The sequence below is a fragment of the Neomonachus schauinslandi genome, chromosome X, assembly GCF_002201575.2.
Source record: "Neomonachus schauinslandi chromosome X, ASM220157v2, whole genome shotgun sequence".
Taxonomy (NCBI): Eukaryota; Metazoa; Chordata; class Mammalia; order Carnivora; family Phocidae; genus Neomonachus; species Neomonachus schauinslandi.
Window position 1 is genome coordinate 39618803 of NC_058419.1, and position 15254 is coordinate 39634056.

At 38.9% G+C, this 15254-nt stretch overlaps 1 protein-coding gene across 1 annotated transcript in view; it reads right to left on the bottom strand.

The window, feature by feature from the left end:
- Positions 1–13217, bottom strand: part of VSIG1 (V-set and immunoglobulin domain containing 1) — a 34599-nt gene extending 21382 nt beyond the window's left edge. Inside the window, exon 1 of the mRNA XM_021678463.1 lies at positions 13169–13217. Coding sequence (XP_021534138.1) covers positions 13169–13217 — 49 coding nt within the window. The remainder of the gene's footprint in view (positions 1–13168) is intronic.
- Between the last annotated feature and the right edge of the window lie 2037 nt (positions 13218–15254).

Consider the following 15254-nt stretch of genomic DNA (forward strand, 5'->3'; position numbering starts at 1 on the left):
ATCCTCTACTTTAGCCATTATAATAAGTGGGTAGTAATATATCATTGTGATTTTAATTTTTCTTTCCCTGATGCAATTTAATGATGCTAAACAACTTTTTTTTTTTTTTAAAGATTTTTTATTTATTTATTTGAGACAGAGAGAATGAGATACAGAGAGCATGAGAGGGAGGAGGGTCAGAGGGAGAAGCAGACTCCCTGCCGAGCAGGGAGCCCGATGCGGGACTCGATCCCGGGACTCCAGGATCATGACCTGAGCTGAAGGCAGTCGCTTAACCAACTGAGCCACCCAGGCGCCCCGATGCTAAACAACTTTTAATGTGATAATCTGCCATTTGTATATCTTCCTCAGTGAAAGGTCTGTTCATATCTTTAGCACATTTTCTAATTGGATTGATTATTTAATTTTCAACTGGTGAATTTTGAGAGTTTCTTTATATAATCTAGATTCCAGTCTCTTCTTGGGTAGAGACAGTTTTATTTCTTCCTTTCCAATTTATATGTTTTTTATTTCTTTTTATTACCTTATTGCAGTGGCTATAACTTCCAGTACTTTACATGTACAACATGTACATAACATAATACAAAACATATTAGCTGGGCGCCTGGGTGGCTCAGTCGGTTGAGCGACTGCCTTCGGCCCAGGTCATGGTCCCAGGGTCCTGGGATCGAGTCCCACATCGGGCTCCCTGCTCTGCGGGGAGCCTGCTTCTCCCTCTCCCACTCCCCCTGCTTGTGTTCCCTCTCTCGCTGTGTCTCTCTCTGTCAAATAAATAAATAAAATCTTAAAAAAAAACAAAACAAAACATATTAGCTGTTAGGTTATTTGTAGATGCTTTTAATCAAGTTGAGGTAATTCTCCTTTGTCATGGGTTAAATTGTGTCCCACCAAAAGATATGTACAAGTTCTAATTCCTGATATCTGTGAATGTGACCTTATTTGGAAATAGAGTCTTTGCAATGTAATTAATTTAAGGATCTTGAGATGAGATGATTCTGGATTTAGGGTGGGCTTTAAATCCAATGATTGTTGTCCCCATAAGAAAAAGGAGAGGGAGATTTGACACAGATACACAAAGAGAAAGGCCCTATGAAGATAAAATCAAACATTGGAGCATTGTATATAGACACAAAGAGACACCAAGAATTTCTAGAAGCCAAGTAGCAGAAAGGCATGGCACAGATTCTCCTTCAGAGATTTTAGAGAGAAACAATATTGCCAAAGCTTTAACTTCAGAATTTCAGCCTCCAGAACTGTGAGAGAATAAATTTCTCTTGTTTTAAGCCACCCAGTTTCTAGCAATCTGTGACAGCAGCTCTTGGAAACGAACACACCTTTTATTGCTTAACTTGTTGAGAGTCTTTATCATGAATGAGTATTGGATTTTGTCAGATGCTCTTTCTGTATCAATTGATAGAATCATTTGCTTTTTTTCTTTAGCCCAGTTGATATGATAGATTACACTGAATGACTTTGAGTGTTGAGCCAGCCTTACATACCTGAAATAAATCCCACTTGGTCATGGTGTAGAATTCTTTTTAAACATAGTAAGATTCAATTTCCCAATGTTTTGTTGTGGGTTTTTGAGTCTAAGTTCATGAAAGAATTTGTTCTATAGTTTTCTATTTCTGTACTGTCTGTCTGGTTTTAGTATCAGGGTAATACTAGCCTCATAAAATTAGTTGGAAGTGTTCCCTCCTCTTCTGTGTTTTGGAAGAGATTGTGTAAAATTGTTGTTAATTATTTTTTTAAATGTTTGGTAGAATTATCCAGTGAAAGTATCTAGGCCTGGATATTTCTTTTTCAGTAGCCTTTTAAATTATGAATTCAATTTCTTTAAGGGTTTGGGGATATTCAGATTATCTATTTTATATTGGGTGAGTTTTAGTAGTTTGTTGTTTTGGGGGAATTGGTCCATTTCTTCTAATTTGTCAAATACATGAATGTAAAGTTGTTCACAGTATTTCCTTATTATATTTTTAGTGACTTCAGGATCTGTGCTGATATCCCATATTTCATTTCTGATATTGGAGATTTGTGTCTTATCTCTTTTTATTTTTACCAATCTTGCTAGAGGTTTTTGTTTGTTTGTTTGTTTTGTTTTTAAATATTTTATTTATTTGAGAGAGAGAGAATGAGAGACAGAGAGCACGAGCGGGAAGAGGGTCAGAGGGAGAAGCAGACCCCCCGCTGAGCAGGGAGCCTGATGTGGGACTCGATCCCGGGACTCCAGGATCATGACCTGAGCTGAAGGCAGTCGCCCAACCAACTGAGCCACCCAGGCGCCCGCTAGAGGTTTGTTAATATTATTAATCTACTTTGTTCAAAGAACCAGATTTTTGTTTCATTTAATAATTTTCTTATTTCAATTTCATTGATTTCAGCTCTTTATTACTTCCTTTCTTCTCTTTGCTTTGGGTTTATTTTACTCTTCTTCCAGTTCCTTGATGTAGAAACCTCAATTATTGACTTGACACTTTTCTTAATTTCAAATGGAAGCATGTAATGCTATAATTTTCTCCCTCAGCACTGCTTTAGTTGCATATTACATATTTCCATATGTTATGTTTTCATTTTAATTCAGCTTTATGTATATTCTTTAAATTTCCTTTGAGATTTCCTTTTCAGTCCATAGGTTATTTAGAAGTGTGTTGTATAATTCCCAACTGTTTAGAGACTTTCTTGTTCTCTTTCTGTTCTTGATTTCTAGTTTGATTCCATTGTGCTCAGAGAACAGACTCTGCATGATTTTAATTCTTTTACATCTGTGGAGGTTTTTTTTTTTTTTATGGCCAAGCACATACTCTATCTTGGTAAATATTCTGTGGGGACTTGGGGAAACAAGTGCATTCTGCTATGGTTGGGTAAAGTGTTTTATACAAAGAGATATATTTTAAAACATTATGGGGATGTCTGGGTGGTGCAGTCATTTAAGCATCTGATTCTTGGTTTTGTCTCAGGTCATGATCTCAGGGTGGTGGGATCAAGCCCAATGTCAGGCCTCCTTGCTCAGCATGGAGTCTGCTTAAAGATTCTGTCTCTCTCTCTCTCTCTCTCTCTCTCTCTCTGCCTTTCCCTCATCTCTCAAATAAATAAATCTTAAAAAATAACCCACTATGAATACTCACCAAGATAGACCACATTATGGGCCTTAAAACAAATCTTAACACATTTAAAAGAAGAGAAATCACACAATGTCTGCTCCCAGACCACAATGGAATTAAAGTAGAAATAAATTAACAAAAAGATTACTGGGAAGTCCCAAAATACATGGAGATTAAACAACACACTTCTAAAGAACACGTGAGTCAAAGAAATCTCAAGAGAAATTTTAAAATATTTTTAATTAATGCAAATGAAAACACAACTTATAAAAATTTGTGGTATGCAACAAAAGCATCACTTAGAGGGAAATTTGCAGCATTAAATGCATATATTAGAAAACAAGAAAGATCTAAAACCAATCATGTAAGCTTGCACTTTAGGAAACTAGAAAAAAAGAACAAATTAAATCCAAAGCAGAAGAAAATGCATAATAAAAATTAGAGCAGAAATCAATGAAATTGAAAACAAGAAATCAATACAGAAAACCAGTGAAACCAAAACTGGCTATTGGAAAACATGGTAAAATTAAAAAGACTCTAACTAGCCTAAGAAAAAAGTACAGTGAACACAAATTGCTAATATCAGAAATGAAAGAGAGCATGACTATAGATACCATGGACATTAAAAGGATAATAAAAGAATACTAGGAACAGCTCTATGCCTACAAATTTGATAAGCTAGATGAAATGGAGCAATTCCTTGAAAAACACAACCTACTAAAACTCACACAAGAAGTAGACAATTTTGGCAGGCCTATATCTACTCTATATCTACTAAAGAAATTGAATCAATAATTAATAACCTTCCAAAACAGAAAGCATTAGGCCCAGATGGGTTCACTGGTGAATTCTACCAAACATTTAAGGAAGAAATTTTAACAATTTTCTACAATCTCTCTCAGAAGATAGAACAGAAGAAATATTGCCTAACTCATCCTATAATGTCAACATCACCCTAATACTAAAACCAAAGACATTACAAGAAAACTATAGACCAATATCTCTAATGAACACAGATGCAAAAATCTTCAACAAAATACTAGTAAATCAAATCCAACCATGCATAAAAATAATCCCACACCATGGCCAAGTGGGATTTATCTCAGGTATGCAAGGCTGGCTCAAAATTTGAAAAAGAATTAATGCAATCTATCACATGAACAGATTTTTAAAAATCACATGATCGTATCAGTATATGCAGAAAAAGCATTTGCCAAAGTCCAACATCCATTTGTGATAAAAACTCTCAACTGGGAATATAGGGAAACTTCCTCAACTTGATCAAGAACATCTGCAAAAAAAACTGCAGCTAACATCATCCTTTATGGTGAGAAACTAGAAGCTTTCCTACTAAGATCAGGAGCAAGACAAGGATGTTACCTCTCATCACTCCTTTTCAACCTCATTCTGGAAGTTCTACCTAATGCAATAAGGTACAAAAAGGAAACAAAAAGTATACAGATTGTGAAGGAAAAAACAGATGACGTGATTGCCCATGTAGAAAAAATCCAAAAGAATCAACAACAACAAAGAAAACTTACGGAACTAATAGCGATTAAAGCCAGTTTTCAGGATACAAGATTAATGCACAAAAGTTCATTGCTTTCCTATATACTGGCCATGAACATGTGGAATTTGAAATTGAAAACACAATACCATTTACATTAGCGCCCCCTAAAATGAAATACCTGAGAATAAATCTAACAAAATCTGTACAAAAGCTATATGAGGAAAACTAGAAAACTCTGATGAAGGAAATTAAAAAAAAAAAAAAACACAAATAAATGGAGAGGTAATCTATGTCTCAATAGAATAGGAAGACTCAATATTTTTAAGATGTCAGTTCTTCCCAACTAAATCTATCAAGTCAACGTTATTCCAATCAAAATCCCAGGAAGTTATTTTATGGATATTGGCAAGGTTATTCTAAAGTTTGTATGAAGAAGTAAAAGACCCAGAATAGCCAACACAACATTGAAGAAGAAAAATTTGGAGGACTGACACTACTTCAAGACTTTCTATAAAGCTATAGTAATCAAGACTGTATAGTACTGGTGAAAAAAATAGACAAATAGATTAATGGAACACAATAGAAAGCCCTGAAATATACCCACATAAAACAGTCAGCTGATCTTTGACAAAGGAAAGAGCAAAGGCAATACAATGGAACAAAGATAATCTTTTCAACAAATGGTGCTGGAACAACTGAATGCCTATGTACAAAAAATGAATCTAGCCACAGACCTTACACCCTTCACCAAAATCATCTCAAAATGGATCACAGCTCTAAATGAAAAAAGCAAAATATAAAACTCCTAGAATAAAACATAGGAGAAAATCCAGATGATCTTGGTATAGTAATGAATTTTTTTAAAAGATTTTATTTATTTATTAGAGAGAGAGAGAGAGAGAGAGCATGAGAGGGGGAGGGTCAGAGGGAGAAGCAGTCTCCCTGCCGAGCAGGGAGCCTGATGTGGGGACTCAATCTTGGGACTCCAGGATCATGACCTGAGCCAAAGGCTGTTGCTTAACCAACTGAGCCACCCAGGTGCCCCAAGTAATGAATTTTTTAGATATACCACCAAAGGCACAATCCATGAAAGAAATAATTGATAAGCTGGACTTTATTAAAACTAAAATATTCTGCTCTGCAAAAGACACTGTCAAGGGAACGAGAAGACTAAAGCCACAGACTAACAGAGACTATTTGCAAAAGACATATTTGATAATGGTCTGCTACCCAAGATATACAAAGAACTCTTAAAACTCATTAATAAGAAAACAAACAACCACATTAAAATGGATTAAAGACTTCAACAGACATCTCACCAAAGATGATATACAGATGGCAAATAAGCATATGAAATGATGCTTCACATCCTATGTCATCGGGGGATGCAAACTAAAACAATGAGATACTACTACACACCCATTAGAATGGCCAAAATCCAGAACACCAACAACACCAAATGCTAGTGAGGATCTGGAACAACAGGAACTCTCATTCATTAATGGTGGGAATGCAAAATGGTACAGGCATTTTGGAAGACAGTTTGGTGTTTATTTACAAAACTAAACACACTATTACCATACTCTCCAGCAGTTATGCTCCTTGGTATTTACCCAAAAAAGTTGAAAATTTATATCCACACAAAAATCTGCATACGAATGTTTACAGAAGCCTTATTTATAATTGCCCAAACTTGGAAGCAACCAAGACGTCCTTCAGTAGGTGAATGGATTAATAAACTGTGGTATATAGGGGCGCCTGGGTAGCTCAGTCAGTTGAGTGTCCGACTCTTGATTTTGGCTCAGGTCATGATCTCAGGGTCCTGGGATCAAGCCCCACAGGATCCCTACTCAGTGGGGAGTCTGTTTGCGGATTCTCTCTCTCGATTTCTCTCTCCCTCTGCCCCTCTGCCCACTTGCGCTCTCTTGCTCTCTCCCTCTAAATATAAATAAATCTTTTTAAAAATACTTTTAAAAATAAAATAAAAATACATAAACCGTGGTATATACAAACAACAGAATATTATTCAGTGCTAAAAAGAAGAGGTATTAAGCCATGGAAAGATATGGAGGGACATTAAATGCATATTACTAGGTGAAAAAAGCCAATCTGGAAAATCTATATACTATATTATTTCAATTCTGTTATTCTGGAAAAGGCAAAACTATAGAGACAGTATAAAGGTCATCGGATTCAAGGGGTTAGTGGGGAGGAAGGCATGAATAGGTGGAGCACAGAGGATTTTTAGGTCAGTGAATATATTCTATATGATAATATATGGCAGATACATGTCATTATACATTTGTCCAAACCCGCAGACATTTTGTCTATCATGTTAGGAAACTCCCATTTAAATCTGTCATTTTAGCAGACAGTCTCTTTCCTTTGGTTTCATGTTTTACCCACAGGGCTCAGCCTACTTTTGTGGGCTGGGATTCTAACGCTAGTTTAATTTCCAGAGTCTCTGCAGTGTTGTTTTGGTCTCTTTGGTTTATCCGCTATCACTAGGGCTTCTGTTTGTCTCTGATTCTTTTGCCTGAGGGGTGGAAGGGTTTCCCCAGGTCAGGTTGCTGGGGGTCTCTCAGTGGGGGATCAGTATGGTGGGACACTCCTACTGGGAGCCCTGGCTACTCCTGTGTCTCGGGGGTGGGGAGAGAGTCTCAGACCTTCCAAAACTGAGCATTTGCTCACAAAGAGCCTTCCAGAACTGAGCATTTGCTGTGACTTCATTCCTCTTGTCTGTTCTACCCTCCCACCTCAGTTATCTCTAGATGCAAGTGAGGAGTCTCAGGCCCAGTGGGGAAAAAGAATGCTTCCTTTGTCTACTCTTGTTAGTGTGGCTTCTGATGACTCACCCAGTGGTGCTGGGCTCACTTGATGTCAGAGGGACTCTCATTAGATCTGGTGGAAGAATAAGCTTCCCTAGGCTGCCCTCTGTTGCTAGGTTGGGATCTGGAAATGCCAGAACTGGCTACCCTTCTTCTTTGGGGTGGAAAGAAATAAGACACTTTGCCATTGTGTTATTCCCAGGGCTCCAAACCACTTTGCTTCTTCTTACCATCTTTCAGAGTTTTCTCTTGGTTGTCTCTTGCATTATCTCCAGGGAGGGTTTATATCTGTGCTAAGCAGAAAGAAGCAAGGACAAGCAGATCCATGCCCTTTTATCCAGACCAGAAATTTCCCTCAAGTTTTAAGAGTGTAACAGGGTCCTGAGGCCACCAAGTTTGAGAACTGGTGGCCTTCCAAAAGCGTGAGCTGCCCCTATGCTTTGGAGGAACACCGAAGAGACCCCTACCCCAAAACCCAGCCTACCACTGTGCTTGAAATTCTCAGGACTACATAAGCATCTTTCAAAGGGCTGTGATAGGGAACAATACTTCGGGTAACACTGTAGAGGTACTAGCACATCTGATTAACTGGTTATTACCCACTGTGAAGTCAGAGAGTACGGAAATTCTCCAGGATGGAACGTAAGACCGTCAGATAGGTATTAGAAGAAGAGGTCAAGTTTAAGAGACGCTCTCTACGCTGCAGGGGAACCCGAGTGGGAGTTCTGGCTGCTTGCATGGTTAAGGATAAGGAGGAGAATGAGGACATAGAGATCATGGAAAGATCAGAGGAAATAGTACAGAAAGACAAAATCCCGGCCTCCTCCCCAATTCTGCATACCCCAACACTTCTTTAATTTAAAAAGTTTCTTACTTAACGACAGGCAAACATAAATTAGGGAACTGACAAACATTTTGAAAAATTAGAAGAAAAAGCAAACCATGTACTGAGACCCCTGGTTTTCCCTATTCAATAGCCAAGTTCTCTGTCACAGCCAAGCCACCTGGTCCAGCTGCTTCTCTGCCAGAGTTTGGCTGTTTATAGGGCAACCGATATCGTGATCAACTGGGAAAAGAGATTTAAGATAGACACCAATGCAGCACCTTCTGACTCTGCAGTTTTCCTCTTCCCAACGTCCTCTCCATGCTTTCCCAGGTCCCACAGGCAAGCCGTGCAAGAGGCCGTGCTGTCTATCAACCCATACCTGTCACGCACCTGTCTGGTACCACGTACAGCGCTAAACCCGGGGGAACCAACGAACAGGACACACACAATCTCTGCCCACCCTATCAACACAGCAGGACGCCATTTAGAGCACAGACCAGAACGAGGGCAAATGAAAATCAAGGCTTTGGGAACTATAAATGTGATTTAAACATTTGCAACATTTTTAAAAATAGAAGACACACAAATACATAAATAATTTGAGATCTGTAGAAGCTCGACAATATCACCTTGGAATAAGGGTGGTAACCTCCAAATCTACTGTGAAACTGTATTTTTTTAAGAATACTACACATTGTCCTATAAATAGGTAACAGTTGGCCAAGCAGTATCTCTAGACCATTTTATTGTCCAGATTCCTAATACTCACAGCACCACAATCAATCCTTAAGTTCTGAAGAAAAGAGGGTTTTCAGAAGTTGTCCCTCCCTAATAGAGTCACAATACGCTTCAGAACCCAAAGCTACATATTTCCAGATGAACTTTTAAAAAATGTCACCTGATTCCATTAGTACACATTACTTAAACCATGGAGATCAGCCTCCAGCCCATCCAATAGGATTTCCTGTGATGGCGTAAATATTCTATCTCTGCATTACTGTCCGATTCGGTAAGTCATTACCCACATGTGGTTGCTGAGCACATGCAATGTGGCTAGTGTGACTGAGGAACTGAATTTCTCATTTCATTTCACTTGAATTAATTTAAATTGAGACAGTCACGTGCGGAGAGTGAACAGTACAAATGTAACCTTAAACTGAAAGTGATTCTGTGAGTGGCAGGTAAAAAAAAAAAAAAAAAAAAAAAGAGTTCCCTCCCTTTGGATTAGTTTACTCTAAATTGGGAAATTATTTTAAAACAGAAAAAGTCAGAAAAATCTCTGTATTAACAAGACGGTGAATGAATAGCAACCTATAGATTAGTTCCTGATTTAAACAGAACTCAGAACTGCACTCTCCCTCACTGTCCTGGCTGGATGAGAAGTCGAAACAACACATATGTGGTTAAAATACACGTGGTTGTTTTTAAAATTCAGTGGTGATTATTAAAAGAAACGAATCCAAACTCTATACACTTAAATTAATCGTTTTTAAAAGACGTTTTCTTTCATGGTTTGGTAATGATTGTTCACTCGTGTACTTAATGCCGACAATATGGCAGTCACCGCGCTTACGGGGGAATTATTCTCTTAATGTACCACAGCAAAAATATTCCTCAAATAACCATGTTTAACATGATGCATTTGAAGTGGTTTAATTTCCAGCAAACTCGCATATAATTGCTTCATTTTTGACTTAAAATATAACCAAAGGATCACTTTTTGGATTTGTCTGTGAGACTAAAGTTCAAGTATATTACTGCTTTGAAGTGCTAGCACATACCTCCAGAAAATGAAAATAGCATTAAAATGCCTTTTTAACAGGTGACTAACATATGTGACAAGTATCTAAATGATATGTGTGAACTTTCTGCAGAAGACATTTTTGATGGAAATGATTTTCCTGAAATGGAATGTAACCTAAGACTTCCTAAGAAGTCATCAGAAAGATTTTTTTGATCATATCAACTTTTATTGCAGTATAAATGACGTATGCCATTATACAGAAAGATCCTGATTAAAATCTGTCTTGCTTAATTGTACAGAAAAATTGATTTTAAATATGAATGTGAAAATTATTTCTGAATGCTTGGGGTTTAGGAAGGTAATTCATTCTTTTATTTTTCCAGCTTTACTGACATAAAATTGACAAAAAACAAAGCGTGAGTGTAAGGCGTACAATGTGCTGATACACTTACATATTGCAAAATGACTACCACCATAGTGTGAACTAAACACCTCCACCACATCACGTAATTACCCTCTCTTTTTTGTGGCGAGAGCATTTAAGATCTACTCTCTTAGCAACTTTCAAGTATATATACAATATTATTAACTAGAGTCACCATGCTGTACATTAGATCCTCAGAACTTGCTCATCTTCTAACTGGAAATTTGTATCCTTTATCTAACACCTCCCCAGCCCCTGGTAACCATCATTCTACTCTGTTTCTGTGAGTTTGGCTCTTGTAGATCCCACTTCTAAGTGATATTCTACAGTATTTGTCTTTCTCTGTCTGACTTATTTCACTTAGCATAACATCCTCGAGGTCCATCCATGTTGTTCCAAATGGCAGCATTTCAGAAGGTAATTCATTCATTCTTTTTTTTTTAAAGATTTTATTTATTTATTTGACAGAGAGAGACACAGCGAGAGAGGGAACACAAGCAGGGGGAGTGGGAGAGGGAGAAGCAGGCTTCCCGCTGAGCAGGGAGCTCAATGTGGGGCTCGATCCCAGGACCCCAGGATCATGACCTAAGCCGAAGGCAGATGCTTAACGACTGAGCCACGCAGGCGCCCCGCTAATTCATTCTTTCAACAAACATTTACTATGAGCCTACAATGTGCCAGGCACCGTGCTTGACACCAAAAAACATGACATTCTTCCTGATGGGAAACAAGTCCAGGTAGCACATTAAATTACGCCTTGATAAAAACATTATCATTGTTTCACAGACGTATTTGGATCAACTGAGGGACACTACCAATTCCAAGTATAGACTACTGAAATCTTCCTTTCTCCGACTTCCATAGGGGTGTAAGCATAGCAAACAGTAATATATTATACCATATTTCCATTCTCCCTGCTAGACTGACACTACCATCTTTTCCTATGGGCCACCTAGACTGTGTATGTGTAGATAAACAGTAGACACTATGTGCCAACAAAACATTGAAGAACAAAGGCTCTGAAGTATTTATTGGGTCACTCTGATTGGGCCTTGCTCTAAAAGTCACAATCAAATAAGATCCTGACAGCGTCTAAGTAATTCCTTAAACAACAGAAAACTGTATACAAGGTAGAAACCCAATTTTGTCATGTGACGTGTATACATACGTGCGAAGGAAAAAACAATATATGTAAAAAATTCACTCAAATCTCTGAGTGGTAAGATTGCTGGTGATTTTTATTTTATTTATATGTTTTCATATATTCGACCTGTCCACAACACCCATACACTACATTTGTAATCAGTAAAAATTAGTTAGTTATGTTAAATTATCATTCTTGTAACTATTCCAAAGCTGGTGTCTAGTGTAGGCCTGCCTAAGGCCTCACATAAGGAAATGGGGATTAACTACATGTGTGATTTTAGGGGGCTGGTGCAGAAGGCCCAGGGGCAACCCAATTAGCTAATGACTGGAAGCTCTTTAAGAAGGAACAAAGACTTGCACTGTCTAGAGTTAAAGTTTAAAATGAATATTCCTGGAGGTGGGGGTGGGGGTGCAGATTGTGACGTGTTCCCCACCAGGATAGAAGCTGAGAAAGGTGGCTTGTTCCAGCTCTAAGTCCTAGTTAGATCACAGGATAAATACAATATTGCCTTCTGGTGACTCCACAGAACATGTCTGTTTAAGCATTGAGAAACGAACATTTAGAGAACTATTACTGAATACCATGTAATTTTGAAAAGTCACAATTTTTAATTATGAAAATAGTATAATATTCTTTATAGAAACTCCAGAAAATAGGGAAAAGCTGGGGAATAAAACAAGTCATCTATAATCCCATCACCCAGAGGCAATCACCATGAGCACTTTGGTATATAACCTTCTCACAATTTATTCTAGTCAAATGTGTGTATCTGCTTTTTCACTTAATATTTTATCCTGGACATTTTCTTCTGTCATTAAATAGGCTCAGTGACCCTCCTTCCAATGACTGCCTAATATTACCAATGGCTTAACTGTATCGGAATGACTGTAAACATTATTATTGTACCGACCATAGAGTTAACATCATAAAAAGAGATTCAAATGGATCTGGTATTCGAAAAAACGAGCCAAGGGATTTTCTGAATTAGTGATCTCTCCTGGGTCTTACCAACATCAGGATCTTGATTCTAAAAATGATTTTGTTTTGCTCCAATCCCTAAAAACACCCATATCGTGCACAACAATAAATCACTCACATATTTTCCAAAATAAGGTCTTTGGTTTGGAAAACTGCAACTCCTAAAGAAATGTTAGAGAGTAAAGCATAGCAGGCCCTCCCAGCCAGGCTCTGCTTGTCCTAACAAAGCAAGTGGATCACAGTGAGTTCCCTTAAAAGAATCACTAAAATAAAAGAGGGGGGGAAAAAAAAAACTATCCTGAGTGCAAACTTCAGCTTCCGAGCAAATTAATCTGTTCACCTTCCAGATTAAAAAGAGAGAGAGAGAGAGAAAGAAAACTCCTGTGATTTCTGTGAGAAAATTTTAATTCAGAAGCTCCATAAAATTACATTTACAATGTGGCCTATATTTGCTAAGCTAGAGCTCTGAAAATTACTTTATTCAGCAAAGTAATCATAATTCCTTTGAAGTGCAAGAGGAGAACATTCATGGAAAAATTGGCGATTTCGGCTTAAAAGAAAACTCCATCCCCAATCATCTTTGATGGTTTGGAGATCCTTTCCTTACCTGCAAGGCAGCTTAGGATCAGAAAGACCTTCCAAAATGCGAACACCATTGTGTCAAGGTTCGTCGAGCGCAGCCGAGGGCCGGGTGCTTGCCTGGGCTAGGCTGAGTCTCAAACTGCCTCCTTCAATCACAGCGAGCTTTGCCAGGCTTATCTGCAGGCATCACGAAACAAACAGACTCTCCGGGCTTACTTATTGGGTACAGTCCTTTCTCAGAGCAGATGTGTGTTTCTGTGAAACACTTTTCACGGGGTGTGTTTCCTTTGATATATTTGCTACTGTGTTAATAATAAACTCATGCATTTAAATTCTTCAAGCTCTTTGTACACAGATTCTCTGAGTTTTAGCGTTTAAAATCAATCTTATTAAAAAGTTAAACTTGGGGGGGCATATACAGTTGGAAGTGAGCCTATACAAATAAAAGCCGACAAGGCTAATTAATTTCAAATATTTCCATCGGAGCCTTCCAGCATGGATTCACTAACCTCCTTTCGCAAATTAGGTTAGTAAATTGGTGCTCTAAGATTTTCTCAGGAGACAGGGTTCACAGGAAGGACACGGGGGTTAGGAAGCAAAAAGCACGCATTTCTGTGTGAACAAACTCTGGACACGTCACACTTTTTTTGAAGCCATGGCGGTTCTCACCACTTTGGCAGTGGAACGAATAGCTTGCTTTGGTCTTCCTGGTTAGAAACCCTATAGCATTCCCCCAACCGAACGCTGTGCCACCAGGTGAGTGAATAAATGCTTTAAGACTTCCACTGGATGAGTCTCAACTTTTGCAGAATTAGGTTAATGAGTAGATGTAATGGGATTTCTTTGGAAAGGGGGTTCCCTAGGAGGGAATGGCAGGTTGCCTTGGTGAGAAGCCTTTGCTAACAAGAGTTCCTGTCGTGTTTAATTTGAGAGGCATGAAGGCCTCCTCGGGCTCTTCCGAAGCGATCTCTAAATCCTGCTGTTTTCACCTGTGCGATGGCTCTCAGATCTGTCCTTTCACCAATCTGCCGCTTCTAGCCCAGATTCTTAGGTCCGATGTTCCTACCCTGACCAAGCATCTTCAGTTAACACCACTACGGACTCCTTCCAACAAGACCCGAGTCCTTAATCTGGATTCCCAGCCTTCCAAGACCTGACCCTCCCCTCATCTGAACTTCACCCGCCCGAAAAATGCTGTCGCAATTTCTTGCCTCACAGTGTTCAGTCACACGAAACATGGGCAAGCTACAGTGATGTGGTTTATGAACTTTTTTTTTTTTTTTTAAGTTTTCATTGATTGAAGTAACCTGTCACCCGGCGGCAGGGCTCAAACTCACAACCTCGAGATCAAGAGTCGCATGCTCTTCCAACCGAGCCTGCCAGGCGCCCCGTTTTATGAACTTTAATTTACAGGAAATGTTTGAGCCCCACTCACCTTAGCCAGGCCAGTTTCCCACTGCTTTCTGATTCCTTCCACAGCCTTCCCTGTCCATGCTCATGGCTAGTGCCAGACCTCCAGGTGAATTCCAACACTGCTTAGAATTTTCTCCTCTATCTTCTTGCTGTCTAAGCAGATTCACAGGGCAGATCAGTCATGCTGTCTTATGTGAAAAGCGCTTTTTTTTTTTTAATTTTTTAACGTTTACCACCCCTCTCTGGGCTCCACTTTGAATAGATTTGCATTGTACTTAGAACCAATACACTACAGTTGGCACTTGATTGTTTTCCAGAAGTTTCCTATTTATTAACTGGGTCTCCCCTAAGTCCAATAGCTGTGAGCCCCTCCAGGGCAGAGACAAAGTCTTATAAGGCAGCCCCCAAGTTAAGAAAGGCTATATACCAAAATGTACTGGTAAGCCCTTCGATTGAATCTAAGAGCACACATTCCTGCCAAAGCAGGATGCTATAAACGGAAGACTCATTCCCAGACTTATGAGGCACATAGTCTACCACCGGTGTGAATTCTGGGTCCTGGGCCATACAGAGCAGGGGAAGAGGAGAATGAGTAGCAGGGGGCCGAAAAAGAACATGCCTTTCCCTTCCTAGGACATGTGTTGAGCACAAAGCAACATTCCCCCCCTGCCCCCGCCAAATAACTACTGTATGCTTTT